Genomic DNA, 17,140 nt, shown 5'->3' on the forward strand with positions numbered 1-17,140 from the left:
AGTCTTGTCTTTAAAAAGAGACCGAGACCATGAATGAGCTCCAACATGTTCATCAAGAGCGTTCAGTTTAATTTGAGTTTGTCCTAAAAAGGAGGAATTTATTTTTATTATTTATTTTATTTTTATTTTTAATTTTTTCAAAAAAAAACAAAACAAACAACAAAAACTGCAATGATGAGAGGTTGGACCCTGGAGGCTTCCATACTTCCAGTGACGTCCAAACCATTGACTGTAAGGATTCACCCACTGTGACGTCACCCATTGGATTCAGAACATTGAAAAAGAAGCCCGACTTTTAAGCCCCGCCCACCCAATGCTCTGCCACCTGTCACCCAAAGCGGGAACGCCCTCAATTATGCAGAACTTTAAACCTTCATGAAAAATAAACCCCGCACAGTCGTCATGAATAATGACATTAACTATTGAGACCAAAACCATTTGTTGTTCCAGTCTGCAAACATGCTTAATAATGCTGTAAAGTTGGGCTTTTAACATGGGGGTCTATGGGGATTTACTCCCTTTTCTGGAGCCTCTAGTGGCCACTAGATGAACTGCAGTTTTTTTGCACTTGGACATAGGCTTCATGGCTCAGACCTGGAGGTTGAGGCCTGGACCAATGAGGTGCAGACCTCTGGACGGGTCCCTCATGAGTGAAGACATCGGTCAAAGTTAGTAAAAAACAATAAAAATACAGTTTAAAGCAGAAAGTATGTGGGAAGTGGAGTGGACCTCTACTGGATGATCGGTTAACGTTGGGTGTGTCCGTTCTTTACTGAACTGTGGTTTTTAGGAGATGTTTTACCACCCAGGATGTTTTGGTGTTTTGGATAAACTAGGACCTGGATGACTGACCAGCTCCAGCTCTGTTTGTCTGAGGCTCTGCCCACCCCTGAAGATCAAACCGTGGACCGTTCACTCCCTCTCACCGGCACCGGCCTGTGGCTCGCATTCATTTACTGGGGAACATAAACCGTCAGGATTTAAAGAGGAATAAAACGGAGCGACGGAGCAGTGGAGTGACAGCAGAGAGAGGAAGAAAGGGAGAGAGGGAGAAATGAAAAGATGATGATGTTTGAATATTTTCTGATGTCGCTTGGAATAAATTCAAGTATCCACTCAGAGCGGTTCGTCATGATGGAGTCATGAATGGAGACGGATCCAGAAACACACCCTGAGAGGAAGGAGGGAGGATTTTAAGAGGCAAGAACTACAGAGGGAAAGATGGAGAGAATGAGGGGAAATAAGAAAAGTGAAGAAAAGCAGATAAGAAGACAAGAGAGGAGGGGAGGAGAAGAAGAGGGATGGAAGGGGAAGGGGAGGGAATGGAAAAAAGAAAAGGAGGAGAGGAGAGAATATGCCGGGGAGAAGGAAAGGAAATATAATAAGGTATAAGGAATATGTCATAAAAGGGGATGATGATGATGAGAGGAGGAAAAGATAGAGAGGAGGTCGGAGAAAAGAAGTCAAAAGGAAAGATAAGAGGACTGAGAAGAGGTCAGGAGGGAGGTGGAGGGGGGAGGAAGGAGGGGAGGGAGGAGGGAGGAGGGGTGAGTCCCACCCTGAATGATAGAGGAGGGGATTTCTACTGAACACATTAGGTTCTGATTCCCACTTCAATCCGCTTCTTTTGTTTTCTTGTAAACACGTGAATCATCTGGAACCAAATAATAAAAAGAAAAAAGAAAAAAGAAAAAAAGAACTCACCAGTGCCTCCAGCGGTCAAACCCACGAACTACACCCACCCTCAGGAATAGGATTATATTAAAACAAATAAAATAAATGATTAGTTTAGTTTAAGAAAAAAAGTCACAAGAGAATTAAAAGTTTCAACAATGACTTTTAATACATTTAGTCTCCACACAATTCCTCAAGTAATTTATTCTAGGATCTGAAATTAATTTATTCCAGGTTAGAAACAAAAGAAAAACTTTGCAGAAATGTTTTCTAATCATACATTTAACTTGTGACTCTTTGTCTTGGTTGACTGCACACGAGACACTTTAGTTCAATGTTTTATTTCCTGTATTTTTGTAGATTTTACTTCCATCTCATTCTTTTCCTTATTCTTATACTTAAGCCTTTATGTTCATGTTTTTCTTGTCTCGTGACTCCCTGTGAGGATCAGTGAAGGGATTTTAAATGTTGAGTGTTGAATCTTCTGATATTAACAGATAATATTATATTAATGGGCCGGTTTATGTAGAATCAGGTCTTTTACTTCGACACTTGAAGCCATTTGCTCTGAACACTTTTAAACAGGACATTTCTCTTAACCTAGTTTTTTGAACATTGGAAGTATTTAAAACTTCTATTAAATCTTGTTGTGTCAGTAAGTATTTAAAAGTATTTAAGCTTCTATAAACACAGTAGTTTATAAAGTCTGAAGATGTTTTTCTTCTGCCTTGATTCTTCGATTTCATTTCACAACTGTTTCCTTCCTCATGCTTTACCTTCTTCTTTTCATTCCAAACTCTTCTTCCTCTTTTATCTCCCCACACTTTTCTGCTCATCTTTTCTACTTTTGCTTTTTTTTATTACGATCCAACAGATCTCAAGCCCAGAAAAAAATAAAAAAATAAAAAAAAATAAAATAAAATCTTTATTGTTGTTGTGTTTGCTTGAAACTTGAAAACCACATTTCTTATCTAAGAATAGAGCAGCTCGGTCAATACGCCATTCATTTCTGGACCTAATTTTAAAATTGCATTAAGTTGGTCCAGGAATAACACGTCTGAAAGTTTCCAGTGATTAAAACAACAGAGTCTCTAACAGATCAGAGTTTAAAACAACGACAACGATGTGAATGTTCCCCTCAAAAAGTGCTTCTTTGTTAGTGATTTGAATATTTTGAAACTCATGCTGGGTGTCATCTGAAACTAGAGCAGCTCCTCTTTGTCTCCTTTAGATTCTATTCACATGATTCTACATCAACTCTGAACCACGTGACTGGACCTCAATTTAAAACATGGTCCTTTGTCTCCCTCCAGTGGTCTGATGGTGGCACTACAGATAAATAAATATACAGCAGGCCTATTCCATATATCATAATATATAATATAATATATATATTATACTACTATAATAGGTCTGTGCAATAATAGCTGTTTTTTTGTTGGAGTTTTTATATGCGCTTTGAGATGGGTCAGACATGACCAAATAGTTTTTGTCTTTTGGTTTGTTTTGTTTTTTTCAAAAATCTCTTGTTTTTGTACTTTTTGATGCTTGTGTCAGATGTGACAACATTAAAAGGGAACAATAAATACAAAAGTCTTTTTTTGCTTTATTACATTCATTTGTGTTGGTTTAAAATTAACTGCTACTTATGAGCCACTGAAAAAGTTCGGCCCAGCTGAACTTTGAGGTTTTAAAATGCGGCCCAACTGAATTTTTAGTTGAATAGCCCTGCAATACAGCCTTCTATTTAGCATTGATATGTAGCATGTAGCCTTGGTGACTGTTAGCTTAGCATTGCTATGTAGCATGAGAAGATGAAAGGAGAAGATGCAGAATAAAAAAGAGGAGAAGAAGAAATAAAGATGAAAGAGGAGTAAGAGGAAAAAAGACAAGAAATAAAAGGATGAAGAAGAAGCAAATGTAAAAGCAACAACAACACGAAGTAGCACCAACTCCTCCTCCTCCTCCTCCTCGTCTAGAGTCTTAGGAGACGATAAAGGTGTCTCCTCGTCTCCATGTTTCTGTCCCTCACCCTGATGGTGGTTTAGTAACGGTTACCGTGGTTACCACCTCCACCCCTTCATCCAGCAACAACTAGAGCTGCTGTTTCACACGAACTGTTCAAATGGAAACTTTTAAAAATGCTCCAGGAAGATTTTAATGTGAATGAAAGTTTGGATCCAGTCAAACATGAGTTCATCAATAAATATAAATATAGTTCCAGCAGAGTCCTCAGAGCTCCGTGTCCCCTACAGGTGGACGAAGGCGTCTCTCAGGTGTCGGTGAAGACTTGTCCCAGGATGGAGAGTCTGGAGCTGAAGGGCTGGACGGGGCAGGAGAGCGGGGGCGGCGTCTTACTCTTCTCCCCTGGCTTCAGAGCGATGCTCTCTGATTGGCCGTGGCGGTGGGGGGGGGCGTCGTCTCGTTTGTGAGCCGCCCCCCGCCGCGTCTTCTCCCGCGTCAGTCCCAGCAGGACGTCCCGGAGCTCCTGGCGGTCCTGGCGGTGGCGGCTGCAGCAGTAGAGAGCGGCCGGGTCCAGAGGATGAGCCTCGGTGTTGAAGATGAACCCCCCCGCCCCCAGCACGCACTGCCCGCCCTCACCCCCCTCCTCCCAGACCCCGTCCCCCTCCGCCCCGCCCCCGTGCAGGAAGTGGGCGGGGTCAAACAGCAGGTAGAGGTACTTGATGGTCTCGGCCAGGAAGAAGGACTCCATGCGGTTGTCCAGCTGATGATCTCGCAGGTCTTTGACCTTCAGAATAAGATTTAAATAAACAGAAACATCATCAGAATATTCACACATTAAACAGTTACAAGAAAATATGTAGAGACTTTTTTATTTATCTCTTTTGTTATTTTGAATAGGTTATTTTATTTAGTTGTGTGTGTATATTATATATAATGTGTGTTATTTACTGTTATTTATCTTCAGGTATGTACAATATAAAATATTCCAGTTTTACTTTATTTTTCATTTTGTTATTTATGTTCATCATGTCCATCCATGTGTGATTCCTTTGTTTTGCTTTTCCCATGTTATAAATAAACTAAACTAATTATGTTAAAAAATGAAGTCCACATCTTCTCAGATTTAATTAGGTTAAAAGCTAATTCAACTCCACGTCTCTCAGATCTTTCCACTCATTAACATTTTGGGTTTTTTCCTCCTCATTCTGTTCTTACTTTTCTCTTATCTCATACATTTATATGTGTGTGTGTTATTTTCCTGCAGGTTTCAGTAAAGAGATGTCGAATCTTGATGTAAAATGTTATTCTCTGGTTCTTTAGTTTGTGTTTGTTCCTACGCTGGCGTATCCACACGGCGTCCTGGCGATCTTCTCGATGGACTCCAGAGCGTCCAGGCCCAGCTGCAGGTAGGTGTGGTCTCCCGTGGCCCTGAACAGGTACATGGCGCTTTCTATTAACTCTGAAACCAGGGAAAGGACAGAGGGGGGGGTCATTATCGGATCTCAGCTGGCTCTCAGGTCCTAGTGAGGGTCCTGACCTGGTCTCAGGGGGTAGCCCTCTCTCTTATCCACCGTGTAGCCCTGCGGGATGCTGTAGAACTCGGGCAGACCTCCGAACTGTCTCCACACTGAGTAATAGTTCTGGAAAGTCCTCACTGCGCTGTCCAGGTCGCCCAGCAGAGACTGAACACACACAAACCCTAAACATGAGTCACTCCTGTGTAGTGTGTGTTTGTGTTTGTGTTTGTGTCGGTCCAGGTGCGGTCGTACCTGCAGGCCGGGCCAGAAGGCCTCCAGACTCTGGAAGACCGGCATGGACACGGTCCCCTTGTGCATCTGCACCCACAGGTACCAGTCATCAAAGCGGGTGTAGTTCTGGATGGATCGGTCGTACGCTGAGAAAGAGGAGGAGGAGGAGGAGGAGGAGGAGAAGAAGAAGAAGAAGAAGAAGAAGAAGAAGAAGAAGGACTCATTAGAAAACACATTTACAACATCACTCTGTTCAGAATCTGATTGACTGATGATTCTGTCGACTTTCAGGATGTTCTGAGTCACGTTGAGGCAGAACTCTTTGCAGCCTCTCAGAGGAGGAGGAGAACGGACAATATTATGAGAACGTGGAGAACGTGGAGAACGTTACCGTGGAACATGTGGAGCAGCTCCTCGTCCTGCAGCAGGATGGCTCCTTTCACCAAATACTCAAAGTACGAGTCGACTCCCGCTCCGATCCCGGCGTCCTGAGCCACCCACTTCTTAGACACGATGTCGATGTGGTTTCCCACCTGGACGCACAGACGAGGGTTTACGCTCTAATACTTAGTCACGACACAAACACAGACATGTGACTATTCAAATCAGACGTGATCTAGTGATTAAACCTATAAAATAAACCTCACGTAGCCTTAATAGTTTCTTTAATCAGACGCATGCTCTCTGGGTTCTGGGTCAAATGTTTTGTCATGATATTGTCCGTCTGTGTCTTGTTTGGTTAGTTTTGACGCTGTTTATCTGTATCAGGTTCTGTAATTGTCTCTGATCGTTGTGTAGCTGCTTTGGGACTAAGGCTCAAATTTAGCATCATTGACACTGATGCACCAGTTGCTGATTAATGTGCATCGCCTCAGTTAATATATATTCATGTGGTAGTTGTGTGTTGACGGACTAGTTACCAGTCCGATGTCGGATCTGGTCTTCCACAGGGCCCTCAGAGCTTCCCGGGCGGCGTTCTCAAAAGTCGGGTCTCCGGTGAGTCGACTCAGAGTCGCAAACTCCAGGATGAAGGTTCCCACGCCGGCGGTGCAAGTGACAGGGGTCTCCGTGGGGCTGACGCCGTGCAGCAGGTTCACCGTCCCGTACGGCATCCCGGTGGGAGTGTCAAACGCTGCACGCGCATTTACCAGGATTTTAGCATTTTATTCCACCTCTTTAACTTCAGCGACTCTCGGTTTGTGCGTGTACCTGGCAGCAGCTTCCTGGCGGCGTCCTCGGCCATCCTCAGCAGGGGTCCTGAACACGGCCAGCCGGGCTCCAGCTCCAGACCCCCCCTCCCTGCCAACAGGTGGGCCGACAGCAAACCCCCCACCACTACACACAGACACACAACACAACACAACACACACATTAAAACAGGCTGACTCCTGAACCTGAGGCGTCTGTGCAGTTTTCTTTTTGGAAAAACTGTTCATAAACATTTCTTTTATTCTGTAGTCGAAGCTTAATCTAAGTCTTAATGTTCTTTCTCCTGAGCTGAGTCCTTGTTCTTCACTCAAGCAGGAAGTAGTCTCCTCCATGGTCTCACTGGACCAGGAAGTAGTGAGTATTGTTCCAGAGTCATGAGTCAAGTTTTGAAATCAGTGACTGATGGAAACAGCTTCTTCTGCTTCACTTACAAAAACTTACTTTTTTGGGAGTTTTTCAAATTGAAAATCCAATCAGCTTTTATTTATTTAATCATCTATGTATTGTGTATTATGGAGTCTAAAACACCAGGACGTACACGGATCCTTTACCTCTGATGTTGGTTTCAAACACGGAGGCGTTGACATCGATGTCGAAGTCGATCGTGTCCTGGAGGAGCGACGCCACTCGTTGAAACTCCGTCCTGTTTCCCAGAACCTTTAAAGATACGTTACAACGTAAATTCCTTTAACTCCAGCAGGTTTTATGGCCTAACGATCAGCTTCAAAGTTTATTCATTCACATTTCGACATATTTCTTCATTCTGCTTTTTACAGGAATGTTTCTCGGCTCTTACCAGCAGAGTGTCGAGGGCATCGATCAGAGTCAGAGAGAAACTGTGGAGATCAGAGTATTAGCACATTAGCGGAAAACATACACATAGCTCATGCTTCTGTATGGTTGTTAAATGACAAATAAAAATCCTTGAATCCTCGATTAATCTGATTAATTAACTGTTTGACACCACGACTTCAAACATGTAAACACTGAAGCTGCAACTAAGGATGCAGGTCCTTAAATGTCACTGGAAGCTTAATTACGGAGCAATTTTACAGGCAGTGACGGAGTCGCCTCACCTGCCCCAGGTGTCCTGTCCGTCACAGGTGAGAGGGCGGAGCTCGTCATAGGGGAAGGCGTTGTCAAGGTAACTGTTGTAGGCGTGGTAGAACATGGATTTGATGCGCTGCCTGAGAGAGACGGAAAAAAAAAAAACTCAGTCTAAGTCAAGGTTCAGGTTTAGTTCTGGTTACTAGAGTTTAAATCAAGCAGAAGTGGAGGTAGAGCCTCCAGCCACCAGGACCCTCTCCTGTTAGACCAGATCCTAGTCTGGGTTCAAGAGGCAGACACTCCCTCTAGTCTTATGATTGGGGCCATTTGCATGGGACCAGTTTTATCTGGGGACCTCTGGTCCCACCACATTACCTGAACCCTATTTCTGGTAACATAAGCCGGGTTTCCATACACGCTCTACCTCCACGCCGCCCCAGCTTTTTTAAGTTCCTTTTCCATCGCTTAGGAGCGACCGAAACCAGCAAGCGAAAGAAAACAACAGTTATGCAGAACACAATGAATGTAATAAAAGATAAAAACTTAGCGGAGGACTGCGGCAACGGTGTAATGGATTCAAGGCGAGCTTCCCCACCGGCGCTGTAAACTCTCTTCTCCCAAGAAGGACGGGAAAGCCCTCACCCCCGGGTTGGTCCAGAACAACATTACTTTACTAAAAATGTACCGACACGAGAGCAGAAAGTTGAAAGTGCGCAGTCAAAACCAAAACATCCGGTTTTGTACCTGGCACTGATTTGTTTTCGGACCAATCAGTAGTAAGCAGCATTCTACGTCACGTTTTTGGCCCAAATTCACCTACTTTGGACCGACCACAGAGGAGGGACTAGAAAGTACTCAGAAAAGTTTCCCATTGGCCTCGTTCCGCCACCTTCTAGCAATGGAAACAGCGTTTTAAAGTGGGCGGTGTGGAGGTAGGTCATTGTGTGGAAATCCGGCTATAGACGTCCTTCATTAATACACAGCGCATTTAGAAGCCCAGCCCAACTGAAAAACTGACCAGCAGGCTAGCAGTCAGCTAGCAGGTAGCAGCTAGCTGCCACAAGGTAGCTAGAGCAGTGTTAGCCAGCTGGCTAATTTTCAGCTGTCGTCCTTTGGGTAGGACGTCCATGCTGCCACTGCACAACCCCGTTTTTCCCACCATTCATTGACTTTTATCAACCCAGAAATTAACCCATTTTACTTATATATATATATATATTTTTTAAGTTGATGTGTGTATTCTCATTCTAATTGTCTCGTTGTTATGAGCTGCTGTACGAAAAGTAATTTCTCCCTGGGATTAATAAAGTGATTCTGATACATGCAGCAATCGGAGCAAACAATCAAACTTTATTTAACCGTCGAGGTCTGGAGAAGCATTAATATGAACATCTGTAAAGGTGGTGCTGGTTTCAACACTCAGGTCGTTGGTGATTTCTTCCCTGGGATCAACAGTCTCATCACATCATGTTTTATTTTTAAAAATAAAGACTATTTTACGTATTTGCAAAGTAGCTAAAGCCGATAGGAAGCGTAAAATGTTGTCTGACATGCAGCAGAGACATGACTGTGGACAGGAAATAGTAAAGAGTAAAACACAGCTTGTTTATCCCGTGAATGCAAATAGGGCCTGAGACTTTCCTTTTGGATAAAGCTGTTAACAGATGCCACCGTGGCCTTAGTTCCACTGAATTCACATAAATAAAAACAGAAGTGAAATTAATTGAAAAGTCTGCAAGAGAAAAGTCTGCAAACTGTTTCTGAAGTTCTGTTGAGTAAAATGACATATATTCACATCTTTTATGTATATCTTTGCCATTTTATTGGGTCGACATTGATGCTTCTGCTTTATTTGACGTGTGTGGCGACATCTGTCCAAGGCAACCAAGACTGAGGGGAGGATTAATCTTCCTACAGGACGATTACATGAAGCAAACGACTACATTTGTCATGGTTTAAAGAGGAGACCGGGATGAACACTGTGGACAGACCTCAGTGATCCCTGTGAAACCCCACAGAGCTCCAGCTTTTTTACCAAGAAGAATAAAGTGAATCAGGTTCATGTATTTTACATTATATCTTTTTTTTTTGTATTAATTGTCGTTCATTTGCATTCATATTAACAGTAGAGGTTTTCATATTTAATTAAATGATTGCCCTTTTATATCATAGCTGAGCATGTGAGTGTTTACCTGACTCCAGCCATCTCCTCCTCACTGAACTGACGAGCCGCCGCATCGGTCAGCAGCCAAATTAACACCAAACACACGGGACCGCGCATGGAGACACCGGGACGGACACCCGGAGACAGACAGAGGGACACGCGGAGACAGACAGAGGGACACAGAGAGACACCCGGAGACAGACAGAGTGACACGCGGAGACAGAAAGCGAGATAAAAGTCCACGGAGGGAGGAAAACTCGGGAGAACAGGTGGTTCTCTGCCTCCACTGCTCTTGTTGATGTTGGGTAGCTGTCAGGAAGCAGGAAGTAGACCATGTGCGCATGCGTGGACCGGTGCGCCGACGTGTTATCTCACGTTGCGTCTGATTGGACGGAGGCGCGGCCGCCATATTACTCCGGGGAAAGAGTCTCTGATATCTCTGATTATATTATATTATATTATATTATATTATATTATATTATATTATATTATATTATATTACTAACAATAATATCAATAATGATAATAATAATAAGATAACATGATGATATGACACAGGTCTAAACATTTACTGCTATTTAAACGACAGTCTGATTAAAGAATAAGCTGGTGCCTCTGTGGTTTGTTTGTACAAGTTTTTGTCCTGTTGCTGTTCCACCATCATCATTAAATGGCTCCGACTTCAAAATATGAAATAATCATATGTCTGTTTTATATACACAAAGTCTGTCTGTGTTTAAAAGAATCACAAATAGTTTCATTTCCAGCTGTCTGATTTACATATTTGCTTATGTAAACAGGAATACCAGTGAAAACAGTCCTGCTTGTCGTCATGAAGGTTCTGGTGTTCAGTGTTTCTAGTTTCTGAAAACTGATACAGGTGTTGATTCATCTGTGTTTCTATTGTAGAGGCTAGGGTTCATAGAATTGGTGAACTGTTCCAAAATACGTACCATGTCTCCAAATCAATGCAGTTGAACAGTTCAACATCAACTCTACATTTAACTCAGTGACAGCATTTGTAAATATGGATATTTTAGATGTATGAACAACAGTCAAAGTGTTGCTGATAACCTCATCAGCCGGTCCTGATGGAAATAAAGAGGCTCACCAAGCAAAGCAAGGAAAGCAGGAGCCGGTCATTTCTTTGAATAGATAGAACCAGAGTGTTAATGTGTAACCACATGCTTCATTTAACCTGCTGAACGCTTGCAGTCACAGACACAATCAGGGACAACGATGGAGAAACTTCTTCTGTTCATCTCAGCTGCAGCAGGCAAGAGCTTTAATATCATTTACCACCCCTAACCCTAACCCTAACCCTAACCTTAACCCTGACCCTGAGCCCTAACCCCTAACCCTAACTTTAACCCATGAGAGATTTAAACAATGTTACTGTGATTGTAACTGCTGTAGTCGGTGTTAGTGAAAACTACAAGAAAAGGATTGTTCTTTTTGAACCTTACCTCTTGTTTGTACACATGTTTCTATCCACAGGGCTGTGTGCTGTCTCCTCTAATGCTGAACGTCGTTTCCACTTTGTTTATGAACGGAAGAACTGGACTGAAGCTCTGAGTTACTGCAGAGAGAAATACACTGACCTGGCATATATACACGACATGAACGACGTGAACGTCCTGAAGAGCACGGCAAATACAAGCAAAATGGACAACTCTGAGGAATACAAATACGTAAGTTAAGTCTTCTTGTGTTAACCCTCCTATTATTTATCTTTAGGCTCAGTTTGACCCCAGCCAGTGTCTAACATCTCTATAAACATGATTAATGTATTTTAATGTTAATTGTTGTTTTGTTTGTTTTATTTAAACAACAAAAAAAAGTTGGAAAACAATTTAAATTTTTGGAGGTTTAAATTGCTGGTGATAAGAAGTGTTAGAAAAGGTTAAAAAGGGTAACAGGAGGATTAAACTGTCTTTTATCATTTTATAAGCCCCGAGGAACCAGACAGGGAAACTTTTGGAGCTGGTATTGATTCATGTGGAAGTCACTTAGACATGTAGCCCCCACCTAGACCAGACCAGACCAGACCATATCTCAATGTCTCATATTGTGCCCCTTTTCTAACCATTGCGAGTCATTCAAATGGTTGAGGATGTTAACTCTGAAATCTGAGTTTTACAACATTAGGAAAGTCAGATGTGGACTGTCAGGCTCTGGATTCAGGAACTTAAAACTGTGATTTGTTCAAGCACTTTTGAATACTTTTGATAGCACATGTAAAAGACTTTGTGTAATTGATTGTTCTTTCAGCGAGTATGGATCGGGTTGTACGATGACGTGAACAGCTGGAGGTGGTCGATGACGGACAAAGATTTCCACAAATGCAATGAGACCATGTTTATAAATTGGCGTGATCTTGAACCAAACAACCTGCGTGGTATTGAACAATGTGTACATGTGTATACAGATGGAAAATGGAATGATGAAGATTGTCACGTTTCCTTCAAAGCAATCTGCTTTGACAACACAGGTAAGAGTTCTAACAGGACGTAAAGAAAGTCATGCTCTTTAACTCCTGGTTTTATGAATATATCTGGATCCATGAATGATATAGTTCTTCACAGAGCTTCATTCTGGTTTGTCTTCAGGGCCAAATGTGTCATATGTCTTAACCAACAATGCCATGACATGGACTGAGGCCCAGAGCTACTGTAGAACACATCACACTGACCTGGCCAGTGTGAGAAACATGACAGAGAACCAGAGGGTAGCAGCAGTGGTACCTTCTGGAACTAAGGTCTGGATCGGCCTCTTCAGAGACTCCTGGAAGTGGACAGATGGACATAACTTCTCATTTAACTATTGGAAAAATAGCACGAACGAACCCAATAATTACTTCACAAATGAGACATGTGCAGCAGCAGACTTTTCAGATGCTGGACAATGGGAGGACTGGCCCTGTCATTACAAGAGACCATTCATTTGCTACAGTGGTAAGCTGTGATCCAGTTAGCCATTGATTTCAATAACAATAAGGTTATTTTCCATAATTAAAATACAGTCTATAGTTGTAATTCTCACAAGATTTTGTCTTTTTTTTTTACATTGGTTTTAAAGTTTAATTAAAAACATGTTCACATTTTAAAACAATGAAATTCCTTATAAATATGGTAAATAACTGCTGTAATACCAATAATAATGCTTAAATTTCCACAAATGTACTGTAATTAGTTTGTTTTAATGACATGATTTTATGTAAAACATGTTCCCTATTCATTTATATTTGATATAATATACAACACACAAAATAATTTGAATCATCTTTGAAACAACATCAAAAAACTGTTAAAGGACTAGATATTGGGTTTACAACTTAGTGTTATTTTAGATCTCATCTTCTACCACTTATCCTTGCTAGGGTTGTGGGGGTTGACTATTTTGTTTTTTAAAAATACAGAAAAAAATGTAAAATTAATTATGTTATATTACACTTTTTCCTTTCTTTTTTAATTTTTACAGTGTAGCAACTCTGTTAGGGTAAGCTAAATGCTAACATGCTCATGTAGATGATGTAATTTATCTGGTACAATGTTTACAGTGTTCACCTTCGTCTTAGTTTGGTGTCGACATATTGACATTATATTGTTTGGTCAAATTCAACACATTGATAAAGTTCATTAAAGGCTTCATTCTACAGTGAAATTATTATTCTGAACCCATTTCAGATAAAACTCCCACCCACTTCCTCGTGGTGAAAGTGAAGCTGGTGAAACCCTCCTCTGTGGATCTGAGTGACCCGGCCGTGATGGAAGACCTGTTGCAACAGGTAAACCAACAACAACATGAGGATACATGCAAATACTTTATTCTTAATTCTTCAACTCTCCAGTTAGGCGCTCAGAGCAGCTGTAATGTGTGGGACAGTGTTTTATCTGATTTATTTTCGAATTTATTGGATCAAGTGGCATTGCTACATGGAGTGTTGCATTGTGGGTTGTCCATAGCTCTAATGTTGCTAGGCTAACAGTAGTTCTTTCTGAATGTTCCATGAACATGACATAAAAGTAACTGAAAACGAGTTCATAGTGAGAATAACAGTAGGAAGACACTCAGATATCAAAGAAACCTGACAGAAGATGACGTCAAAATAACCATGGAACATGACTTTTTAGTGCTGATTAAAACATTCTGCACACAAGTCAGAAGACTACTGGGACAGTGTTTAGTGGACAGATGAGACCAGAGTAGAATAGTTTGGTTTAATGTTTGGGAATCTAGCAAGGACGAAATTTTGATTTCAGAAGTGGGGGGTTCACTGTGTATTCTGCAGTGAAAATGTCAGGACATGAGTCCATGAGCTGAATGCGAAAAGAAACTGGGTCATGGAGGAAGACAAGGAGCCCAAGAACACCAGTGGTTCTCCAGAAGAACCAGACGAATGTTGAGGAACAAGTCAAAGTCCTGACCTTCATCCAGTAGAAATGTTGGAGCATCAGTTGATGAGAGAAAACCACCAACATCACAGGACTGAACTCATTCTGTTCTGTTCCAAGTTGCTGTAGACACTGATCAGTTGTTGCCATAAACATTTAGTTACAAGGAGTTCACAGCAGATACTGGAAACTCATTCTACGCAGAAATGTAGATAACTGCCAAAACGTTTACATGAAAGTGTATATTTGCCAGTTGTATTACATTCAAATATAGTTTATGGACTGATGCATGACATCATACACAGAGACACAACATTGATTTCAATAAATGTGATGTTAAAAATGACACTGCAGATGTTGCAGATGGGGAAAGAATGCAGGATGTACACAACCAGTCAAAGGTTTGGACACACCTCCTCATTGGATTAAATGAGAAGTTTCAAACTTTTGACTGGTTATGTTGTTGTGTAGCTGAACAAGAGATTTAGTCGAGAGCAGTGTCGTCCTGTTTCTGTCACGTTCAGGAAAGTAAAAACGTTTTGTGTCTCAGATGAAACAGAGGCTGAAGGACCAGGGGCTGAAGGGAGACGTCAAACTGAGCTGGAGGAAGCAGTTGGATGGAACGGTCTTCCACAAAGAAGAGGAGGGGACAAAGTAGAGGAAGTTTAAAACAATGAAAGATGATCTTTAAATGTTAAGATTTGATTTTTGTATTTTAGAAACTATCCTGCTGTTGTATTTCTAAAATGAATTTAATTCATATCTTATAACGTTGCAGTTACTTAAACTCAATGCTTGTTTAATGGATATTAAATGTGAACCAAGATGGACGGCTCAGCTAAACATTCTGACTTTAACACATTAGCCTACTTTTCATTCTCCAGACACAAGGTTGTAATTGTTCCCACAATTATTAACCACGTTAATAATTACCAAGTTACCAAGTTATCGTCTTATAAATGGTCCCATTTTGACTACCAGCACCAGTAAAAGTCTTTATTTAGGTCATGTGTTGGAATTTTGATGTTTGAACGAATCATTTGTTCAGTGAATTCATTTGTTTTTTTATTGGCCTGGACAACTTCTGACTTCCTGGTTACTGGTTCCTGGTTCCTGGACAACATTCAAATGGATCTACTTCCCTCAGCTCTCCACTCACTGCTGCTTTGTTTGCTTGATCCAGTCTCTAATCCCAGCTACTGCTTTATTGCTTTTGATTTGTTACTGACCTTATTTATAGAGGGTATGCATTGATTTCACTTGCTCCTATAAAAATAAGGTGAAATGTGTCAGTAAATAGAGCAAGACCGGGAAAAATGTGGATTATCAGATTAAATTAAGGACAATTGGACTGGAAAATGATACATAGGAAATACCAAATAACAATTTGTCCACGAACATTTACATGTGGCCAGAAACCAGTTCTCCTGATATTTATATGGACCTGATTTCGATGCTGAGAAATACTACACTGATACTGAAGTATGACCTTTAGGAATTTTATACAATACAGCTCCAGCAGCATTGTACTACAGGACCCCTTTATTTGGAAAAATCGATTAGCTTCAGTTTCAGTTAGTTTTAGGTCATTTCATTATGATAAATGTAGCTAAATAAAAGATGCTAACACTAAGAGCTTTACTGAGAAGTAACGTTAGCCATATACTACTGTAGCGTTAAAAAAATGACGAGGAGTGATCATGTTACATAAGAAGTAGCTTAAGGTTTGACTTCATCAAAAAATATGGTGTAAATGAAAATTACCTGACACTAAATGTGAACCACAACAGCAGGTTTCTGAGCCTGGAGTCCAGTTGTTTCTTCCCTCTTTTTTTTTTTTTTTTTTATTTTTTTAATTTATTTAGACAACAAGAACACAATACAGAAATTACAATACAGAGGACGAATCCGAAGACAGAACAATGTAAGAAACAATAGTTGTTTTGTACATGTTTGTTTGTTTTGTTGTTTCTTTTAAAAAAAAAAACATAATTACTAATTGAAGCTACTATATTAATATTATTGCAGTTGTAATCACTATATACATAATTTGGTTGTATAAATGTAATTGTCAATTGTATTCTATTTCACAATAATAAATAATAATTCATGAATGTATGATGTGTTTATTTATCACTGAGCTCATATAATACTTATATAATAATATATTGACTAATAGTATAGTAAGTACTATTACTACCAATAATAACTATAGTAGTAGCAGTATTTTGTAGGAGAACATCTGATTTCTCCCCTGACCCAAGTTCGATGTATTCTCCCATCCCTGCTCCTCCTTTTAAACAACCCCCATCGAAGTCAAGAACCTGTTTCTACCTGGTTCTTTTTAGGTTACAAACCCTAAACTCCTACTGAGCTGGAGTCGAAGCAGTTTCGATTAATTCTTATTGGCAGAGTTTGGATCTCCTTGTGTGTTGTTGATGTTTTTGATGATTTTTCCAGATCTGGATTGGATTCTTAATTCATGAAACTTCAGGAAATAGCCCATTTGTTGACTTGGACCCACTGCAGAGATAAATACACTCAAAACATACAATGCACACCTCAGTTTGGGAGTGGGGCCTGAAGTTCACAGCCCCAGAGTGCTTATCATTAACTGATTGCTAGCATGGGTGGGGAGGGCACAAATTTTACTAGGTCACCAAATGTAATATCATTACATACTGGTAGCAAATTGAGGTTTCATTCATTTATTGCATAATGAATGGAGTTGACTACCTGGCTAGTGTGAGATTTGTGAGGACTTTGACACTTGAGCAGAAGTTGGAGATAAATTTTTTGGGACCCCATTAACTGGAGGATTTAATCATTTCTCAAGAGGAAAAAGAAAAAACTAGGTCATTCAACCAGGAGAGGATAATTTGGTTAACTGGAAGCTTGGTGAGTCTAATTCATCTCATGTCATCTTTTACTACTGCTGA

General features: G+C 40.8%; 2 protein-coding genes across 2 annotated transcripts; one reads left to right on the forward strand and one right to left on the reverse strand.

Annotated features, from left to right (window-relative positions):
- Window positions 1-2,420: 2,420 nt before the first annotated feature.
- edem2 (ER degradation enhancer, mannosidase alpha-like 2) lies at window positions 2,421-10,126 on the reverse strand. Its single transcript, XM_047586666.1, has 11 exons — window positions 9,836-10,126; window positions 7,673-7,783; window positions 7,393-7,432; window positions 7,148-7,253; window positions 6,597-6,722; window positions 6,308-6,519; window positions 5,779-5,920; window positions 5,409-5,533; window positions 5,177-5,321; window positions 4,977-5,098; window positions 2,421-4,423 (listed from the first exon to the last, which is right to left on the reverse strand). Exons 1-11 carry the CDS (start codon window positions 9,922-9,924, stop codon window positions 3,947-3,949), a joined length of 1,695 nt encoding a protein of 564 aa, XP_047442622.1. The 5' UTR covers window positions 9,925-10,126; the 3' UTR covers window positions 2,421-3,946.
- A 920-nt stretch (window positions 10,127-11,046) lies between these two features.
- Window positions 11,047-14,859, forward strand: LOC125020399 (putative C-type lectin domain family 20 member A). The gene is made up of 6 exons (XM_047605735.1): window positions 11,047-11,083; window positions 11,305-11,498; window positions 12,079-12,298; window positions 12,417-12,761; window positions 13,494-13,594; window positions 14,752-14,859. Exons 1-6 carry the CDS (start codon window positions 11,047-11,049, stop codon window positions 14,857-14,859), a joined length of 1,005 nt encoding a protein of 334 aa, XP_047461691.1.
- Window positions 14,860-17,140: the final 2,281 nt, after the last annotated feature.

Source organism: Mugil cephalus, chromosome 1 (assembly GCF_022458985.1).
Source record: "Mugil cephalus isolate CIBA_MC_2020 chromosome 1, CIBA_Mcephalus_1.1, whole genome shotgun sequence".
Taxonomy (NCBI): domain Eukaryota; kingdom Metazoa; phylum Chordata; class Actinopteri; order Mugiliformes; family Mugilidae; genus Mugil; species Mugil cephalus.

Coding starts and splice junctions, on each gene's coding strand:
- LOC125020399 (XM_047605735.1), top strand. CDS start 11,047: ATGGAGAAACTTCTTCTGTTCATCTCAGCTGCAGCAG. Junction 12,299..12,416: donor AATCTGCTTTGACAACACAG/GTAAGAGTTCTA, acceptor GTTTGTCTTCAG/GGCCAAATGTGTCATATGTC. Junction 13,595..14,751: donor TGGAAGACCTGTTGCAACAG/GTAAACCAACAA, acceptor TTTGTGTCTCAG/ATGAAACAGAGGCTGAAGGA.
- edem2 (XM_047586666.1), bottom strand. CDS start 9,924: ATGCGCGGTCCCGTGTGTTTGGTGTTAATTTGGCTGCTGACCGATGCG. Junction 7,254..7,392: donor ATGCCCTCGACACTCTGCTG/GTAAGAGCCGAG, acceptor GTATCTTTAAAG/GTTCTGGGAAACAGGACGGA. Junction 6,520..6,596: donor CGCCAGGAAGCTGCTGCCAG/GTACACGCACAA, acceptor ATGCGCGTGCAG/CGTTTGACACTCCCACCGGG.